Source organism: Erythrolamprus reginae, chromosome 4 (genome assembly GCF_031021105.1).
Source record: "Erythrolamprus reginae isolate rEryReg1 chromosome 4, rEryReg1.hap1, whole genome shotgun sequence".
Lineage (NCBI taxonomy): Eukaryota > Metazoa > Chordata > Lepidosauria > Squamata > Dipsadidae > Erythrolamprus > Erythrolamprus reginae.
In genome coordinates, this window is record NC_091953.1 from 37413694 (window position 1) to 37428862 (window position 15169).

Genomic DNA, 15169 nt, shown 5'->3' on the forward strand with positions numbered 1-15169 from the left:
TAAGAAGACTTTGTAATTGGATATTCTTTGGACTGTTTTTCTGACCTGGACTTTTTATTGAATTATTCTATAATAATAATAATAATAATAATAATAATAATAATAATAATAATAATAATAATAATAATAATAATATAATATTAGATTTGTATGCCACCCTTCTCTGCAGTTTAACTGAAGTTAAAGGTAATATTGTTGATTCTCAAATGTACACATCTTTCTATTAGCTGTATTCAAGGTCTAATCAAAAGTTTAAAACTCTTTATAGATAATAGTGATGTTACCAAAGCCTCTTGATGATAACAGTGTTTATGTGATGCTGGATAACAGTGAAATTGACACCTGTGGAATAAGGACAGCAACTTACGTGGGTGAGAAAGAGACGAGGGGGGTCATGTGGCTTCGTTGCTCCAGAACCCATATTTTGTGCTGCTTTCTAGCAATTTTGGCTATTTTGGTATTAGTCCACAACTTTTATCAACTACAGGTAAGTTACATAACCTGCCTAAGAACTAGTCAAATAATTTGAAAGATTTTCTTTCTTATCATTCAGGTCTTCTTATGATACGTAACATAGTTTTCAGTGATTTTGAATGTATTGCTCTGGAGTACTTTGGGATGCCATGTCTTAATACATAAATACAAAGTATTTAACTTATTTTTTCTCATTTTTGATAATTAGAAAATCTTTGAATGTTATGATTGGTTGTCAATACTTCATAATGCTGTGTTGTTTGCATACTATACACCACTTGCGGTGGACGCGGAATAAGCACACGGACATAGAACTGGGATTTATGGGTCACATTTACAGTAGTACCTCTAGATACGAGGTGCTCCACATGCGAGTATTCCAAGTTACGAGCCACGAGGGGAGAGAAATTTCTGTTCCAGACCCGAGCTCAAATTTGGGATACGAGCCGAGCGTCCACTAGGTGGCGCAAGAATCCTTGTGTCTGGTTATCTCGGAGAGGAAAAACAAAGTCTAAAAGACATTTGTTCCAGATATGAGTTGTTCGACATACAAGCTCCCTTCTGGAACGAATTAAACTCGTATCTAGGGGTACCACTGTATTGATTAACTCAAGACCTGCAGAGGTAAAAACGAAGAGGGCGGAATCTACCAATCAACCATTCCTGAGCAGCTATAGGGCAAAGCCCCCTGCTGAGCAAGGGAGGGTCCCCTTGACCTTGGACTTGGCCTTGATCTTAAACTTGACCCTCCATTGCTCCTTGCCAAGCCCATGTGTGTGGGGAGGCTCACCCACCCAGGTTGTCGTTTCTGGGCATGCGGTAGGTGAGCCTCCATATCTGGGCCGCCGTAGCCTTGTAACCATGGCAGGGAGTGGCCCGTCACCTTCCAAAAGGTGCCCAAAGGAGATCACACATACATACAACATTCTTTTACTATTAATGTAACATATAAATTTGGGCATTATGATATTTCTTACAGACCATTCTGATTTGATGCTGATGAAAAGTGCTAATAAAATAAATATAGTACATGTGATTTTCTTGCTACAACTCTTGTTTGAAAAAGTTTCTTTCTTTTGTAGAATCTCAATACCACAGGTTTAAAGTGGTTGGTAGAAGAGAATGAATCTCAACCCTCGTTGCATACAAATAGGACACGAAGAAAGCTGTACTGTGGTTATGAGCGTCAGGTTTTGTCCAAGATTGAACAAGAGGAAGAAGAATCTTTATTTGCTGCTCTACAATGGCCAAAACCTCCTAAGAACAAAGTTCCCTTTGTAAGGAGTACTGACCCTTTCCATAGCAACTTTATGATACTAAATAATGCAAATTTCAAAGTTGGTGATCAGCTGGAAGTACTTGTCCAAATGAGGGATTATGATGGAAACCCAAAGCAATATGGTGGCGATTACCTTCAGTCAAGAATTCATTCAGCATATCTGAAAGCAGGAGCCATTGGAAGAACTGTAGATTATCAGAATGGATCATACGGAATGTTTTTCACTTTACTTTGGCCAGGGGAGGTCACAGTATCTGTGTCCTTGGTTCATCCTAGTGAAGGAATCCAACTCCTTCAACGTTTACGAAACAAAAAACCAGACAGGGCCTATTTTAAAAGTATATTCAAATCAGGAAAGATTTCAGAAGTTACTATATGCAATGTGTGTTTGCCTGGAGGCATGCCAGTCTGTAACTTTACAGATAGCTATACTGGAGAACCATGGTTTTGTTACAAGCCAAGAAGACTCTCCTGTGCTACTAGGATCAACCATTTTAAAGGGGGATATGAAAATGGCCTTTTAACTTCAGAAGAGAGAAATTTTTTTCAAAGGTACTCGTTTTCTTAGCCTCTATGTTTAATATTTGTTTAGTATAGATTAATAATAATAATAATAATAATAATAATTTATTAGATTTGTATGCCGCCAAATGATAATTTGCCTCTTTGCCTTTTAAGATGTGGGATGGTGAAAGACTTTTCTTGAATTCCTTTTAGGTTGAAATTTACCTTCTAAATAAATGCCAAACAATCAAAACAACTGTATAGTTTTCCTATAATCTTTCTAATTTCTGAATAGTATAAAAAAGGACATTTTAGTGCCAAATGTATGGTTCATAATTGTCACCAATTCTATTATATTAGGGGTTTATTGATGTGACTACATAATACTCTACTTTTAGTTTTGATAATGGTAGCAATAAAACTTCTGAGCATATAAAACTCTTTAGATAACAACCATATATTCAGGAACTTCTTTAAGTAGGAATTTCTCCAACATGGCCCAGTGAAATAAATTATTTTAGTGTAAATAATGAATTAGATATGCTCAGAAATTATGTCTACCGTACTGATTATGCCCCATATTTGACACTAGGGGATAATGACAGTCAAAAATATCTGCTTAATCCAAATATGTTTGTATTTGAAACTTTCCCTAAACACTATCACTATTTGTTTAAAAAGAGTGATAGTGTTTAGGGAAAGTTTCAAATCTGCCGAAGATGCTGTGTAGAAACATATTTTTCTGCAGACATTTGTTTTTAACATACATTTCACTAATGTACATGCTTTAGAGCAGTGGTCCCCAACGTTTTTTCCACCAGGGACCAGTTTCAGCAAGACAATTTTTCTATGGCCCAGTGGGGGCGGAAAGGGACGTGGTTGGGGGCGGGATTAAGCATGGGGGTGCTGGTCCTCCCCGCCCCTCTTTCCCACCATCGTCCTGTGGCCGGCAGAACCTGCCTCCCAAGCCCTCTTGCCCAGCGGGAGCTAAGCGCTGGAGAGAGGGGGTCAGGCTGGCCCTCCTGCCTCCCCCCAGACAAAAACGCAAAAGCGCCCCGCGGCAGAAGCCAAAAGAGGCTTGAGCCTCTCGGTCCTTCCCGCCCCTCTGTCCCATCCATCGTCCTGTGGCCGGCAGAACCTGCCTCCCGAGGCTTCTTGCCCGGCGGGAGGCGAAGCGCTGGAGGGAGGGGGTGGCGGCATGTGGGCCGGCAGCTGCTGACTCCACGGACCGGTGCAACATGCCCCGCGGCCCGGTACTGGTCCGCGGCCCGGTGGTTGGGGACCCCTGCTTTAGAGAACAATCATTTTTGAGAACATGCATTTTTAAATGACTTTCATGACTTTTTGCATTTTTTTACTGTGAAAAGAAGCAATTATTAGCTGGTGTTGCTGATAACCCTCACAGTAATGTGAGGAATACATTTAGGGTTGGGATTTAGCCAATTTGGATCGGTTTGGGTGAGATGGATGCTAATTTTACATCTGGTTCAAATCAGTAGTTGCAAGGACTGGCTGACCCTGCTCAACTCTTCCGACCCCTCCTAGGATGAAGTGACGAGGCGTCCCACTTTCCGCAGGACAATCACGATTTTTCACAATTTGTCCCACATCCTGGGGCATTTTTAAAACGTCCCAATTTTTTGAAACAATCCACCGGGAAGCCCCGAAGAAGGAAACTCAGCTTCTGGTCTCACAACTTTTTGCTCTTTGCCCCCTCAGCCTCCCGCAACCGTCGAGTAACACATCCGGTGCCCCTTTCCACCTTTCTCCCCTCCCTTTTTATTTTTCTTTCTTTCTTTTTATTTGCTTGCTTCCCCCCTCTTCCTCTTTCACTCTTGCTTGATCCTCACCCCCGGCTCCACACCTTCCTGTGGACAATGCCTTGGGGCTGAGCCACCCAGGCAGGAGGGATCGCTGGTGTGACAGCAAAGGCAGGGGAATGAAAGGAAAGAGCTGCCAAGGCATTTGCCCCCCTCCCTCGACAGCCCATTCTCTGTGCTTGGAGTCGGGCGGGCAGAGCAGCATTTGTGCTGGGCGGAAAAACCTATCCGCTCCTTCCCAGCAGCAGCTGGCCCGGCGAAGACAGGTGGCTCTGGCCCGTCCTGGTGTTCACCCCAGCGCCGCCAATTGAGTGATTGAGCACACTCTGCTTCTGCTTCTGCTTCTGCCTCTATCGGCGTCTCCTCAGATGCAGGTGAAAGAGGCAGCGCAGGAGCCACCGAGGGAGAGGGAGAGAGAAGAAAGGAAGAGAGCAAGAGAGAGAGCGAGAGAGAGAGAGAGAGAGAGCAAGAGAGAGGGGGAGGGAGAGAGAAATAGTGAGAAAGAGAGAGAGAGTGAGAAAGAGAAAGAAAAAGAGAGCAAGAGGGGAAGAGAGAAGGAGAGAGAGAAAGAGAGAGAAATAGCAAGAGAGAGAGGGCAAGAGAGAAAGAGAAAGAAAACAAGAGAGAGAGAGAACGCAAGAGAAAGAGGAAGGGAGGGAGAGAGAAAGAGGGAGAGAGAGAGAGAAAGAGAGCTAAAAGGGAGAGAGAGAAAGAGAGAGAGGGAGGGAGAGAGAGTGTGAGAGAGAAAGAGAGAGAGAGTGTGTGTGTGTGAGAGAGAAAGAAAGCAAAAAGGGAGAGAAAGAGAGAGGGAGGGAGAGAGAAAGAGTGAGAAAGAGAGAGAGCAAGAGGGGGGAAAGAAAGAGAGAGATAGCAAGCAAGAGAGAGAGATAGCAAGCAAGAGAGAGAGTGCGAGAGAAAGAGGGAGAGAAAAAGAGATAAAGGGAGGAAGGAAGAGAGAGAGAAAAAAGGAGAGGAAGGAAGAGAGAGAGATAATTTTTTTTGGCTAAACTCCCCGCCCCGCCCTCACTTAATGGTGTCCCTCTTTCCCAGTCTTAAAATTTGGTCACTTTATCCTAGGAGTCTCTACGTGGCCCATTTTGGATGCCAGATAAGTGCTGGGCCTGCAGAGAGGGTCTGGGAAGGAGAAAAATGAGCCTTCTGGAAGTCTAGAAATGGGCCAATTTCCAGCCTCCAGAGCCAGGGGAGGCCATTTTTGTCCTCTCAGAGGCTTGAGGAAAGCCTCTGGAGTCTGAGGAGGGTGAAACATGGTCCTCCCGGAAGTCCAGAAATGGGCCTGTTTCCAGCCTCTGGAGCCCAGTGCAAGATGTTTTCACCCTCCTGGAGGCTTGAGGAAAGCCTCCATAGCCTGGGGGTTCTCGTCCTATTCATATTGAAATATCTATATTAAGAAGACTTAATTGTGTCAGTGACACAATAGTGTTCAAATTAAAATGCCAGCTGTTTAGTGGTAAGCGTTTGTGACTTTTTGTATTTCAATTTTTTAAAAATATATATTTTCCCTTCTTTTAGTCATGTGAATATAAAAATGCCAATACTTTCCATCGGGCCTGATAATGTGATTGTAAGATCTTTGGGGAATGCAGGTAAAAAGTTCAAAAGTTTTGCTTTATACTACTTAAACTTGTGCTTATGAACTGCAGTCACTATACCATTTTAGATATATTTTCCTTTCCATTTCCTGAAACTTCTCTATTTTAATTTTTTGTATCCCTCTCATTATTCCTTCTATTTTTTTGTCCGTTGAATTAAAATTCTTACTCCATTTATTCTTAATTTGATTCAGCATATATTCCTTATCATATGTCATTAATTTATATATCACCTTTACTCCTCTTAATCCTTTTATTTTCTCTCAGACCCGTTTTTATCTTATCTATTAGCTCACTCCATCTCAACCAATGTTGGGGTCCACCTATTTGTATTATCTCATTGATTTTCATAAATTCACCCCCTTCTTTATATAAATCTTTTATTTGATTATACCCATTTATTTCTAACTCTTTTGCACCCCTCCCTAAGATCAACATCTTAGCTGCTTGTGTTCGTTTTGTTATTGATAGACATTTCCCTTTCCATTCCTTAATTTGTCTTCTTATTCTCCTCCATATCTTATCATGATTCCATTTTTTAAGCTACTCTTCTTTCTTAGTTATTTGAATACCTAAATATTTTTTTCTCCTTTTTGCTAATTGTATCCCTCCTTCTTCTGCTATTCTTTTTTGCTCTATCAAACTCATATTCATTAACATTATCTCTGATTTATTCAAATTTATTTCCATTCCTGAAACTGCCTCAAAATCTTTCAAAATTATTTTAAGTTCATATAATGTGTCCAGCGGATTTTCTGTGACCAGTAAGATATCATCTGCATACACATTTATTTTTAATTCTTCACTTCCTATTTTATAACCATGTACTCTTGCATTATTCCTAATTCTATCTGCTAGACTTTCAATACCAATTAGAAACATACCTGGCGAAAGAGGACTACCTTGATGGGTACCCCTTTGTAGCTCTACTCTTTTCAATAACCAATTATTAACTCTAATTCTTGCCCCCGCACCTCTGTACAGGCTTTGAATAGTTTCTATATATGATTTATTAATTCCATATTTTTCCATTACAGTATATAGATATTTATGATCTATTGAATCAAAGGCTTTATATACATCCAATTTAAATGTACCCCAATTTTTCTGTTCCTTTCTAGCCATTGTATTTAATATAATTCTAATCTGTCTCCCCTTTATAAAACCATACTGGTCCCTATCAATTATTTTAGGTAAGATTTCATCTAACCTCTTTGCTAAATTTTTTGTAAAAAATTTGTAATCTTGATTAAGTAATGAGATTGGTCTACATGAACTAAGTTCTTTAGGGTCTTTATTTGGTTTTAAAATTGTTATAATTTCCGCTTCCTTCCATGACTCTGTAATCCTACCTCCCTTCAATATGTTATTAAACAATGTATACATATGTGGTACTAATATCTCTTTCAGTTCTTTACAGTACTCTGCTGTTAGTCCATCTGTACCTGGTGATTTTTTACATTTTAATCCTTATATTATTTCCATTATTTCCTTCTATGATATCTCCTCTCCCATCAGAGATTTTCTCTGTATTATATTCTATCTGCCCTCTTTTATTTTTAATTTCACCAACTCCAGGTTTCCCTGTCTCTTTTTTAGATAGTTAGCTAGTTTTTTCATTGTATTTATATTAGTTCTTTGAAAATCCCTTTTCACTAAAATTTCTTTTTTCCACAATTCTAAATCCTCTATTTGGTTCAGTTCCTGTTTGGATTGCTCCAACTTTTGTTTTATTTCTATTGTATAGTTTTCCTGTAGCTCTATCTGGTATTCTATTTGTGACTTTTTGTATTTCATTTAAAAAAAAATAATATTTTCCCCTTCTTTTAGTGATGTGAATATAAAAATGCCAATACTTTCCATCGGGCCTGATACTGTGATTGTAAGAAGTTATGGATACTCAGAGCAGCACTAAGCCAATAACTTCAGCCTGAAAATGGCGAATGTAATTTTGCTATAACGTCACGAAGACACTCAAAATATTACACAGGAAAAAACCAAACTCACAACAGTCTACATACATACATACATACATACATACATACATACATACATGCATGCATATATGTACGTATGTAAGTCTAGGCATATTCGGATCTTATAAGGTTGATAGGCTTCTGGCGAAGTCTCAATCATAATCTTCAGGCTGTTGTCTTCAGCTTTGTCTTCGGGAAAATAAAGCCCCTTTGTTCACCCAAGCAAAAAGCCAAAGACAACAAACAGCCTGAAGATAACAAGTGGGACCTCGTGGAAACATTATCAGGAGTCTATCAACCTTACATGGGAAAAGAGCTGAATATGCTTAGACTTACATACCTATACCCGTGAAAATCCACAAAAACATATGTGTGTGTATGTATACATGTATATATATGGATAAGATTTCCAAAACACATTCTTATAAATTCTATGTCATCTTTAAACATATCAGAGATGGCCATTTTAAAATAATATAACTGTAATTAACAATTAGATTAAATGTAAATAATATTTCATTTTTCATGGGGTTTTTTGCTAGAGGGTCATATTTCAGGTAATATATATCTTATGACTTCATTTATGAGGGAAAACAGATGCATCTGGCATGTTACTTTGAAAATGTATATTTGAAATATGTGTGTGTCAACTTGCTATCTGTCTTACTTGTTTGTTTATTCTGCAATCATAAGACTCAGTTGAGTTTTCCATACAGATGAATATGTATGCAATGACTCAAAATTTTCCATGTTTGTCCAAAAATTTACCTGGCAGTATAGTAAAGGTAAAATTGGAACATGGATGTTGTAGTATTTCTGTTACAAAGGAGTTTGTAAATTTTGCAGACATGATACTTAAAATTATAAAACTGCTTTTTGAAAGAATCATACGTGATTTCTTATTTTTTTTGAAGCTACAATTTTAATGCACGGCTCCTCATTTCTATTTATTCATTCAAAATATTCTCTTTCAGAAATGGACAGTCTGAAAAGATCGCACAACTCCGATGTATTTCCTTCTGGTTATTATTATCAGGATGAATGGCAACAAAGGACGCAGTTGATTCGGCATTTTAAGAAGTCATCAGATATTACCGAATGTTTAGAGGGGAAACTTATTTACTTGTTTGGAGACTCTACAATCAGACAGTGGTTTGAATATCTGACAAAATTTGTTCCAGGTATGTTCAAATTGATTCCTTCTAAAAGAAATTCTGCCATTAAAAGTTTTGACATAAGATCACAGTATTTCACCAGTGTTTATCATTTTGTTACCAGTGTTGTTTGGTTGATATCCATGTTATTTTTAAAAAATTTTGAGAGAAAAATTGAAAAGAAATCCTAAATTTGATTCTCCCCTCCTCCGGAAGAATATCCTGGAAGTTAGTATAACAGGAAACATCAGTCAAAAGCTTTTAGACCAATTTAATTTCAGAAGTTCTTGACAAGAATATAGATGAATTTCAAGAGAGCCCTACAGTTTGGTATCCTAAGTGGGGAGCTGAATGAGAAGGAAGGAAGTGGTGGTATCTTTTTTTTTCAGTAATTTTTTTTCCTCTCAACATACATTCAAACAATGCAACGTACCATCTAGTTTTCCATAAATAAAATGCAGTATTTTGTTAGTCACTAATATCAATAATCAAAAAAGTTGCAAAGGTTCCCCCCCCCTAATTTTGTCATCCAGTTACATACATTTTCTTTTATGTAATTTCCCTACTTAATGTTCCTGCAAAAAATACAACACCTATTATATTTCTAATTTATTAACCATTATGCCAGAGCACTTCCTTCCTTTTTTAATACATTTTTCTAAGAACCAAAAAAACCTTTTATAGCCAATCAAATGATAACCAAAGAAAATTAAAAACAAAACATAAACATGTAAGGATTTCAGAATACTTCCCCCCCTCTAAGTAGTACATTTACCTAATCCCAAATTTAAAAATTATTTCAGCCCATCTAACATTTAGCCAATCAATATTTATCTTCAATCAATTAAAAATCATTAACATCATTAATCTCCCCAACAATTCTAAAATCAATTCCACTTATGTATTAATCGGAATCAGTATCATCTAGTATAAATCTTATTATAATCAGTACTTCTAACTCTATTGAAACAAATCAGCAATTCCTAAATTCATATATCTAAATAGAGGAAGAATTAAAGTTTAAAAAGAGCAAACAAAACAATATTCCAGCTTAATCAACCCTTCTCAAACTCCAATTTCTTTAAACTGAGCAGAACTTTGAACCGAACCCTTTTTAATTTTTTTATATTCCCTATTAATCCCCTTTTCCATTTTATTCTTTCTATTTCTTCTCTTAACACCTTCAATTTTTACAAATGTTAACTTTTAATATCTTTCCAACCAATCCATTTCAATATTGTTTTCTTTTTGAGTCTAGTCAACCCCTAGCTCCAAATCACATCTTTTCAATTTTCCTTTTGTGCTAGTTTTAATATACAGTGGTACCTCAAGATACGAACCCCTCGTCTTACGAACAACTCGTGATACGAACCCGGGGTTCAGAAAAAATTTGCCTCTTCGTACGAACGCCAAACCCGAACTTCCGGGTTCAGCGTTCGGAGGCTGCTGGAAAGCCGCCCGGCTGTTTTAAAAGGTGACAGCCGGCGGCGGGGTTTCTTTCCGGGTTCGGGAGGCCACTTTGGGGTTTTGTCTGGGAGAGAGGGCAGGAGGTCCGGCGCTGGGGGAGGGAGTCAGGAAGGTCCTCCTGCTCTCCCCCCCCAGCGAAAAACACAAAGATGGTGTGACAGGCAGGACAGAGCAGCCTGGAGCAAAGGGAGTCTGAAACCGCCGGCGGCTTCAGCTTCCCATTGCTCCGTGGGCGGCGGCTGACCGCCTTTGTATTTTTGGCTGGGGGGGGGAAGCAGGAGGCGCAGGATTGGCGGGCGTGGGGCGAGGCAGAAGGTCTGCATCCTGGGCGGGCTGCGGGTGAGGAGGCGCGGCTGAGCGGGCCAGCGAGGGTGCATCCAATTTGAGGGGCTGGCGGGAGGAAAGCAAATGTCTCTCTTCGTTGCGCTGCCGCCAGCACGGCCTGGTTGGCAGCGGAAGATGTAACCGAGCCCACGGGGCCGGGCTCCGTGGCGGAGACCGCCGGCCACTCAATCGGGCCGGCAGGGAACAGAATGGAGCCTTCCGCGGCGGGGTTGGTAAGGGGGGGAGCCGAGGGGGGAGCCGAGCCCAGCCCCATGACATTCGCTTTCCTCCCGCCCGCAGCCGACTGATTGTGGGCTCCTTCGCAACCTCGGAGAGCTTCCTGGGCATGAAAGCTCACGAATCCAACACGGACGAAAACCAGGAAGCTCTCCGAGGTCGGGAAGGAGCCCACGATCAGTCGGCTGCGGGCGGGAGGAAAGCGAATGCCACGGGGCTGGGCTGGGCTCGGCTCCCCCCCTTACCAGCCCAGCAGGCAGCCGCCGCAGAAGGCTCCATTCTGTTCCCTGCCGGCCCGATTGAGGGGCCGGTGGGAGGAAAGCAAATGTCTCTCTTCGTTGCGCTGCCGCCAGCATGGCCTGGTTGGCAGCAGAAGATGTAACCGAGCCCACGGGGCCGGGCTCCGTGGCGGAGACCGTTGGCCGCTCAATCGGGCCGGCAGGGAACAAAATGGAGCCTTCCGCGGCGGGGCTGGTAAGGGGGGGAGCCGAGCCCAGCCCCGTGGCATTCGCTTTCCTCCCGCCTGCAGCCGACTGATTGTGGGCTCCTTCGCAACCTCGGAGAGCTTCCTGGGCATGAAAGCTCACGAATCCAACACGGACGAAAACCAGGAAGCTCTCCGAAGTCGGGAAGGAGCCCACGATCAGTCGGCTGCGGGTGGGAGGAAGGCGAATCCCCCGTAGGCTCCGTTACATCTTCCGCTGCCAGCCAGGCCATGCTGGCGGCAGCGGAACAATCGCCTTCCTCCCGCCCGCAGCCGACTGACCGTGGGCTCCTTCCCGAGCTCCCTTCCTGAGCCTCCCGTTCTCTCTCCCCCCCCTCGCCCCTTCGCCTCCCTGTGTTCCTAGGAGAAGTGCTGGGGATTGAGGCAAGACAGACCTTCTGCTCCTCACCAGCACTTATCCTAGGAACACAGGGGGGCGAAGGGGCGAGGGGGCGGAGAGAGAACGGGAAGCTCAGCATTCCGTCAGCCGCAGCGCTGGCTGTCAACTTTTCTTTTTAGCACTGGGCAGGAGCTGACTTGCCTCCCCAGTGCTAAAAAGAAAAGTTGACAGCCAGCGCTGCGACTGACGGAATGCTGAGCCTCCCGTTCTCCCCCCCCACCTTGCCCCTTCCGGTTTCGGCGTTCGGGAGACCGCTGGGTTCCCAGCGGTCTCCGAACGCCAAACACCAAAGCCGAACTTCCGCGTTCGGCTTCAGGAGACAGCTGGGAAGCGGAGCGGCTCTTTTAAAAGGTGACAGCCGGCCTGGGGGGCTTCCCAGCACCCCCCCGAACCCCGAACCCGGGTTCAGGGGGGTGCTGGGAAGCCCCCTAGGCCGGCTGTCACCTTTTAAAACAGCCGCGCGGCTTCCCAGCAGTCGCCGAAAACCGTTTTTTTGCGGGGGTTTTTTTTGGTTGCACGGATTAATTGACTTTACATTGTTTCCTATGGGAAACAATGTTTTGTCTTACGAACCTTTTGTCTTACGAACCTCCCCCCGGCACCAATTAAGTTCGTATCTTAAGGTACCACTGTATTCATAGTAAACATGTGATAAACAGCCCAATTATTGACCAAAAAATTCTTGACGGTTTTTAAAGTATCATTTGTTAAGGTAACAAAGTCATCAGAAGAATATCCTATTATTAGGCTACCTGGCACTAGACATGTATGAAAAGAGCCCTAAAGTTTTTTATCCTATGTGGGGAGCTGGGATAGAAGGAAGGAAGTTGTGGTATTTGTGGTCTATCAACCTTTAACCCACATTGCATTTAGCATGCAATCTCAAAAGTCTCACCCATGAAATGAAGGACAGGGACGGTAGGCACCATTGTGCCTATCGTCCCTGTCCTATTGTCTACTTTTTATCATTACTTATCTAATGTTTTATATGTACAAATTATCACTCTATAATTGTTTGACAAATAAATAAATAAATAAAATAAATAAAATAAATTTGAATTATATATGACAGCAGATTGAATAGGCACATTTGCAGTTCTTTATTAAAAAATCGATTAGATCCCAGCTGCAAAGATCCGGATAACTATTAAAAGGCTGCAAGAAACAAGACTGGAGACCTTTGAAGGAAATTCTGCTGGCTGACTTCCCTATTCTTGAGCAGAACAGACAGAAAAGGGGTAGACTCAGTAATGGGCAGCCAAAATTTTTACTACCACACTGTGGGTGTGGCTTATTTTGTGGATTTGGCTTAATGGTCATGTGACTGGGGAGGAGTGGCTTAAGTCCTCGACTTTACAACCTTACCAGTATCACTCACTGGGGTGACCAATTGCTTCGTGTTTCCCGCGCACTCCTTCCTGGGTCATCCCCCTGCCTCAGGTTGGGTAGCTAGGCAAACGGGTGCTGCCAAAAGCATAAATGCTGCCAGCATCGCTTCCACGCGGGAGGTGGCTGCGTGGCGCTGGAGGGAAGCTGGGCAGGAGAGAGGGAAACTCGTCCAAGGCCAGGAAGGAGGAAAGAGGAAAAAAGCAAGGAGCACATACACAGCAGCAGCAGCAGCACCAGGGAGAAAAAGGAGAGCCGAACCAAGACCAGTAATCCAGGAAGTGACCCCCACCGATCAGCTGGAGCTACGCACACATTTTCATTTCCGCTGGTGGTACTGTGTTCCACCCCGTCCTGCCTACTGCCCACGCCTGGGTAGACTGCAGCAAAACTGTTCAGCAAAAGTGCAGTGCATTTGAAGCAGAAGAGCCCCTTGAATTTGAGAAGGGAATCGAGAGAGGGCCTATTCAGGTGATTAAAACATTGAATTTTTTCCTCCCAAATAAGTGTTGTTATGTTTGAGTTTAATATTTTTATTTTTTATTCCTTTCAAACGGTTGGTTGAATATGCATGATTAAATCTTGCATTTATTTGTCCTTTCAATGATTTTTTGAGTCTTCTTAGAGGGGTGGCATAGAAATCAAATAAATAAATAAACAAATAGATAATTTTTTCAGAAGGCATAATGCTAAGCCAAAATCAGTTTTGTTTTACTAACACTACTAGGTAATGATAGAATTACGGCATACAATGATACAGTAATTCTTTTTTTAAAACAGATCTTGTGGAATTAAACCTTGGAAGTCCTAAGCAATCTGGTCCTCGTATGGCTGTGGACACAAAGCACAACATCTTACTAAATTTCCGTTGCCATGGCCCTCCCATTCGTTTACTCATAGTTTTTAACATTGAGCTGCATTATATTGTTAATGAATTGAATCATATTTTTGGTGGGGATAACACTGTGATTGCCATAACTATTTGGTCTCACCCTAGCACTTTTCCTATAGAAGTGTACATCAGGAGAATGAGAAATATTCGCAGGGCAGTTGTTCAGCTATTGGACCGGAGCCCTAAAACTTATATAGTTATCAAAACAGCCAATGTTCAAGAACTTGGCCCAGAAGTTAGCCTTTTCAACAGTGACTGGTATTCCTATCAGCTTGACACAATAATGAGGAAGATGTTCTCAGGAATTGGGGTGCACTTTGTGGATGCTTGGGAGATGACACTGGCTCACCGTTTGCCACATAAATTACATCCAGAAGATATTATTGTCAAAAATCAGTTGGATGTTTTCTTGTCTTTTATATGTCCACAACGCAATACGGTTTCTTAACGGACCTACATAATCAAATGTGGTCTCTATATGTATAATTCAGTATTCTGCACTAGTAAATGAAACACTGCTTATTTTTTGTGGTCATAACTTGCATCAAATTAAGCCAACTTGCACAAAAGCTGCACATTTATATTTATTGGTGGTAGGGAGATTTCTATATGCACACTAGATTACACTTCCACATACCCAACCCTATCCTTTTATGATGCATGTATTGTTGTATTCAGATTCTACACCTCACTTGTATAAAGTATTTTTTACTAGGGGTAAGCACATTTCAGACCTTATCAAGATAAAGTGCTTTGAAACTTAGGTGAACACTGAGCCATTTTTGTATTCATTCAAATAGAAAAATCCAGAATCTGAAAAATACAGCAGTGGTAATTAATCACCTCCAAATTCGAAGGAAATAGTCTTCTGTTTTTTTTATTGGCCCCAGTTTCTTATTTATTTTCTTTGTTTGCCAAACATGTAAATGATAGCAGGTATATGTATAAACATAAACATAACCATAAGCAAAGTAAGTACATATAAATGATAATAGAACAGTAACATTGATTACTAAAGAGTAATAGCTAGAACAAGGACAAAAAATAATAGGCAAGTTTTTGGAAGAATTTTGGTAAGAAAATTGACCTCAACCCATTTCTCAGAGGTTGTAAGGACCGTGCATAAGGGCACAAGCGTGCCTACCATCCCTCTTCTAATTTC

At 41.6% G+C, this 15169-nt stretch overlaps 1 protein-coding gene across 3 annotated transcripts in view; it reads left to right on the forward strand.

Moving 5' to 3' along the window:
* Positions 1-14868, forward strand: part of LOC139166483 (NXPE family member 3-like) — a 30420-nt gene extending 15552 nt beyond the window's left edge. For all 3 annotated transcript variants that reach the window (XM_070750080.1, XM_070750077.1, XM_070750078.1), the window contains exons 3-7: positions 269-487; positions 1557-2305; positions 5608-5681; positions 8638-8844; positions 13896-14868. In XM_070750080.1, coding sequence (XP_070606181.1) covers positions 278-487; positions 1557-2305; positions 5608-5681; positions 8638-8844; positions 13896-14455 — 1800 coding nt within the window. In that variant the 5' untranslated portion in view covers positions 269-277 and the 3' untranslated portion in view covers positions 14456-14868. The remainder of the gene's footprint in view (positions 1-268; positions 488-1556; positions 2306-5607; positions 5682-8637; positions 8845-13895) is intronic.
* The last annotated feature ends 301 nt before the right edge of the window (positions 14869-15169 follow it).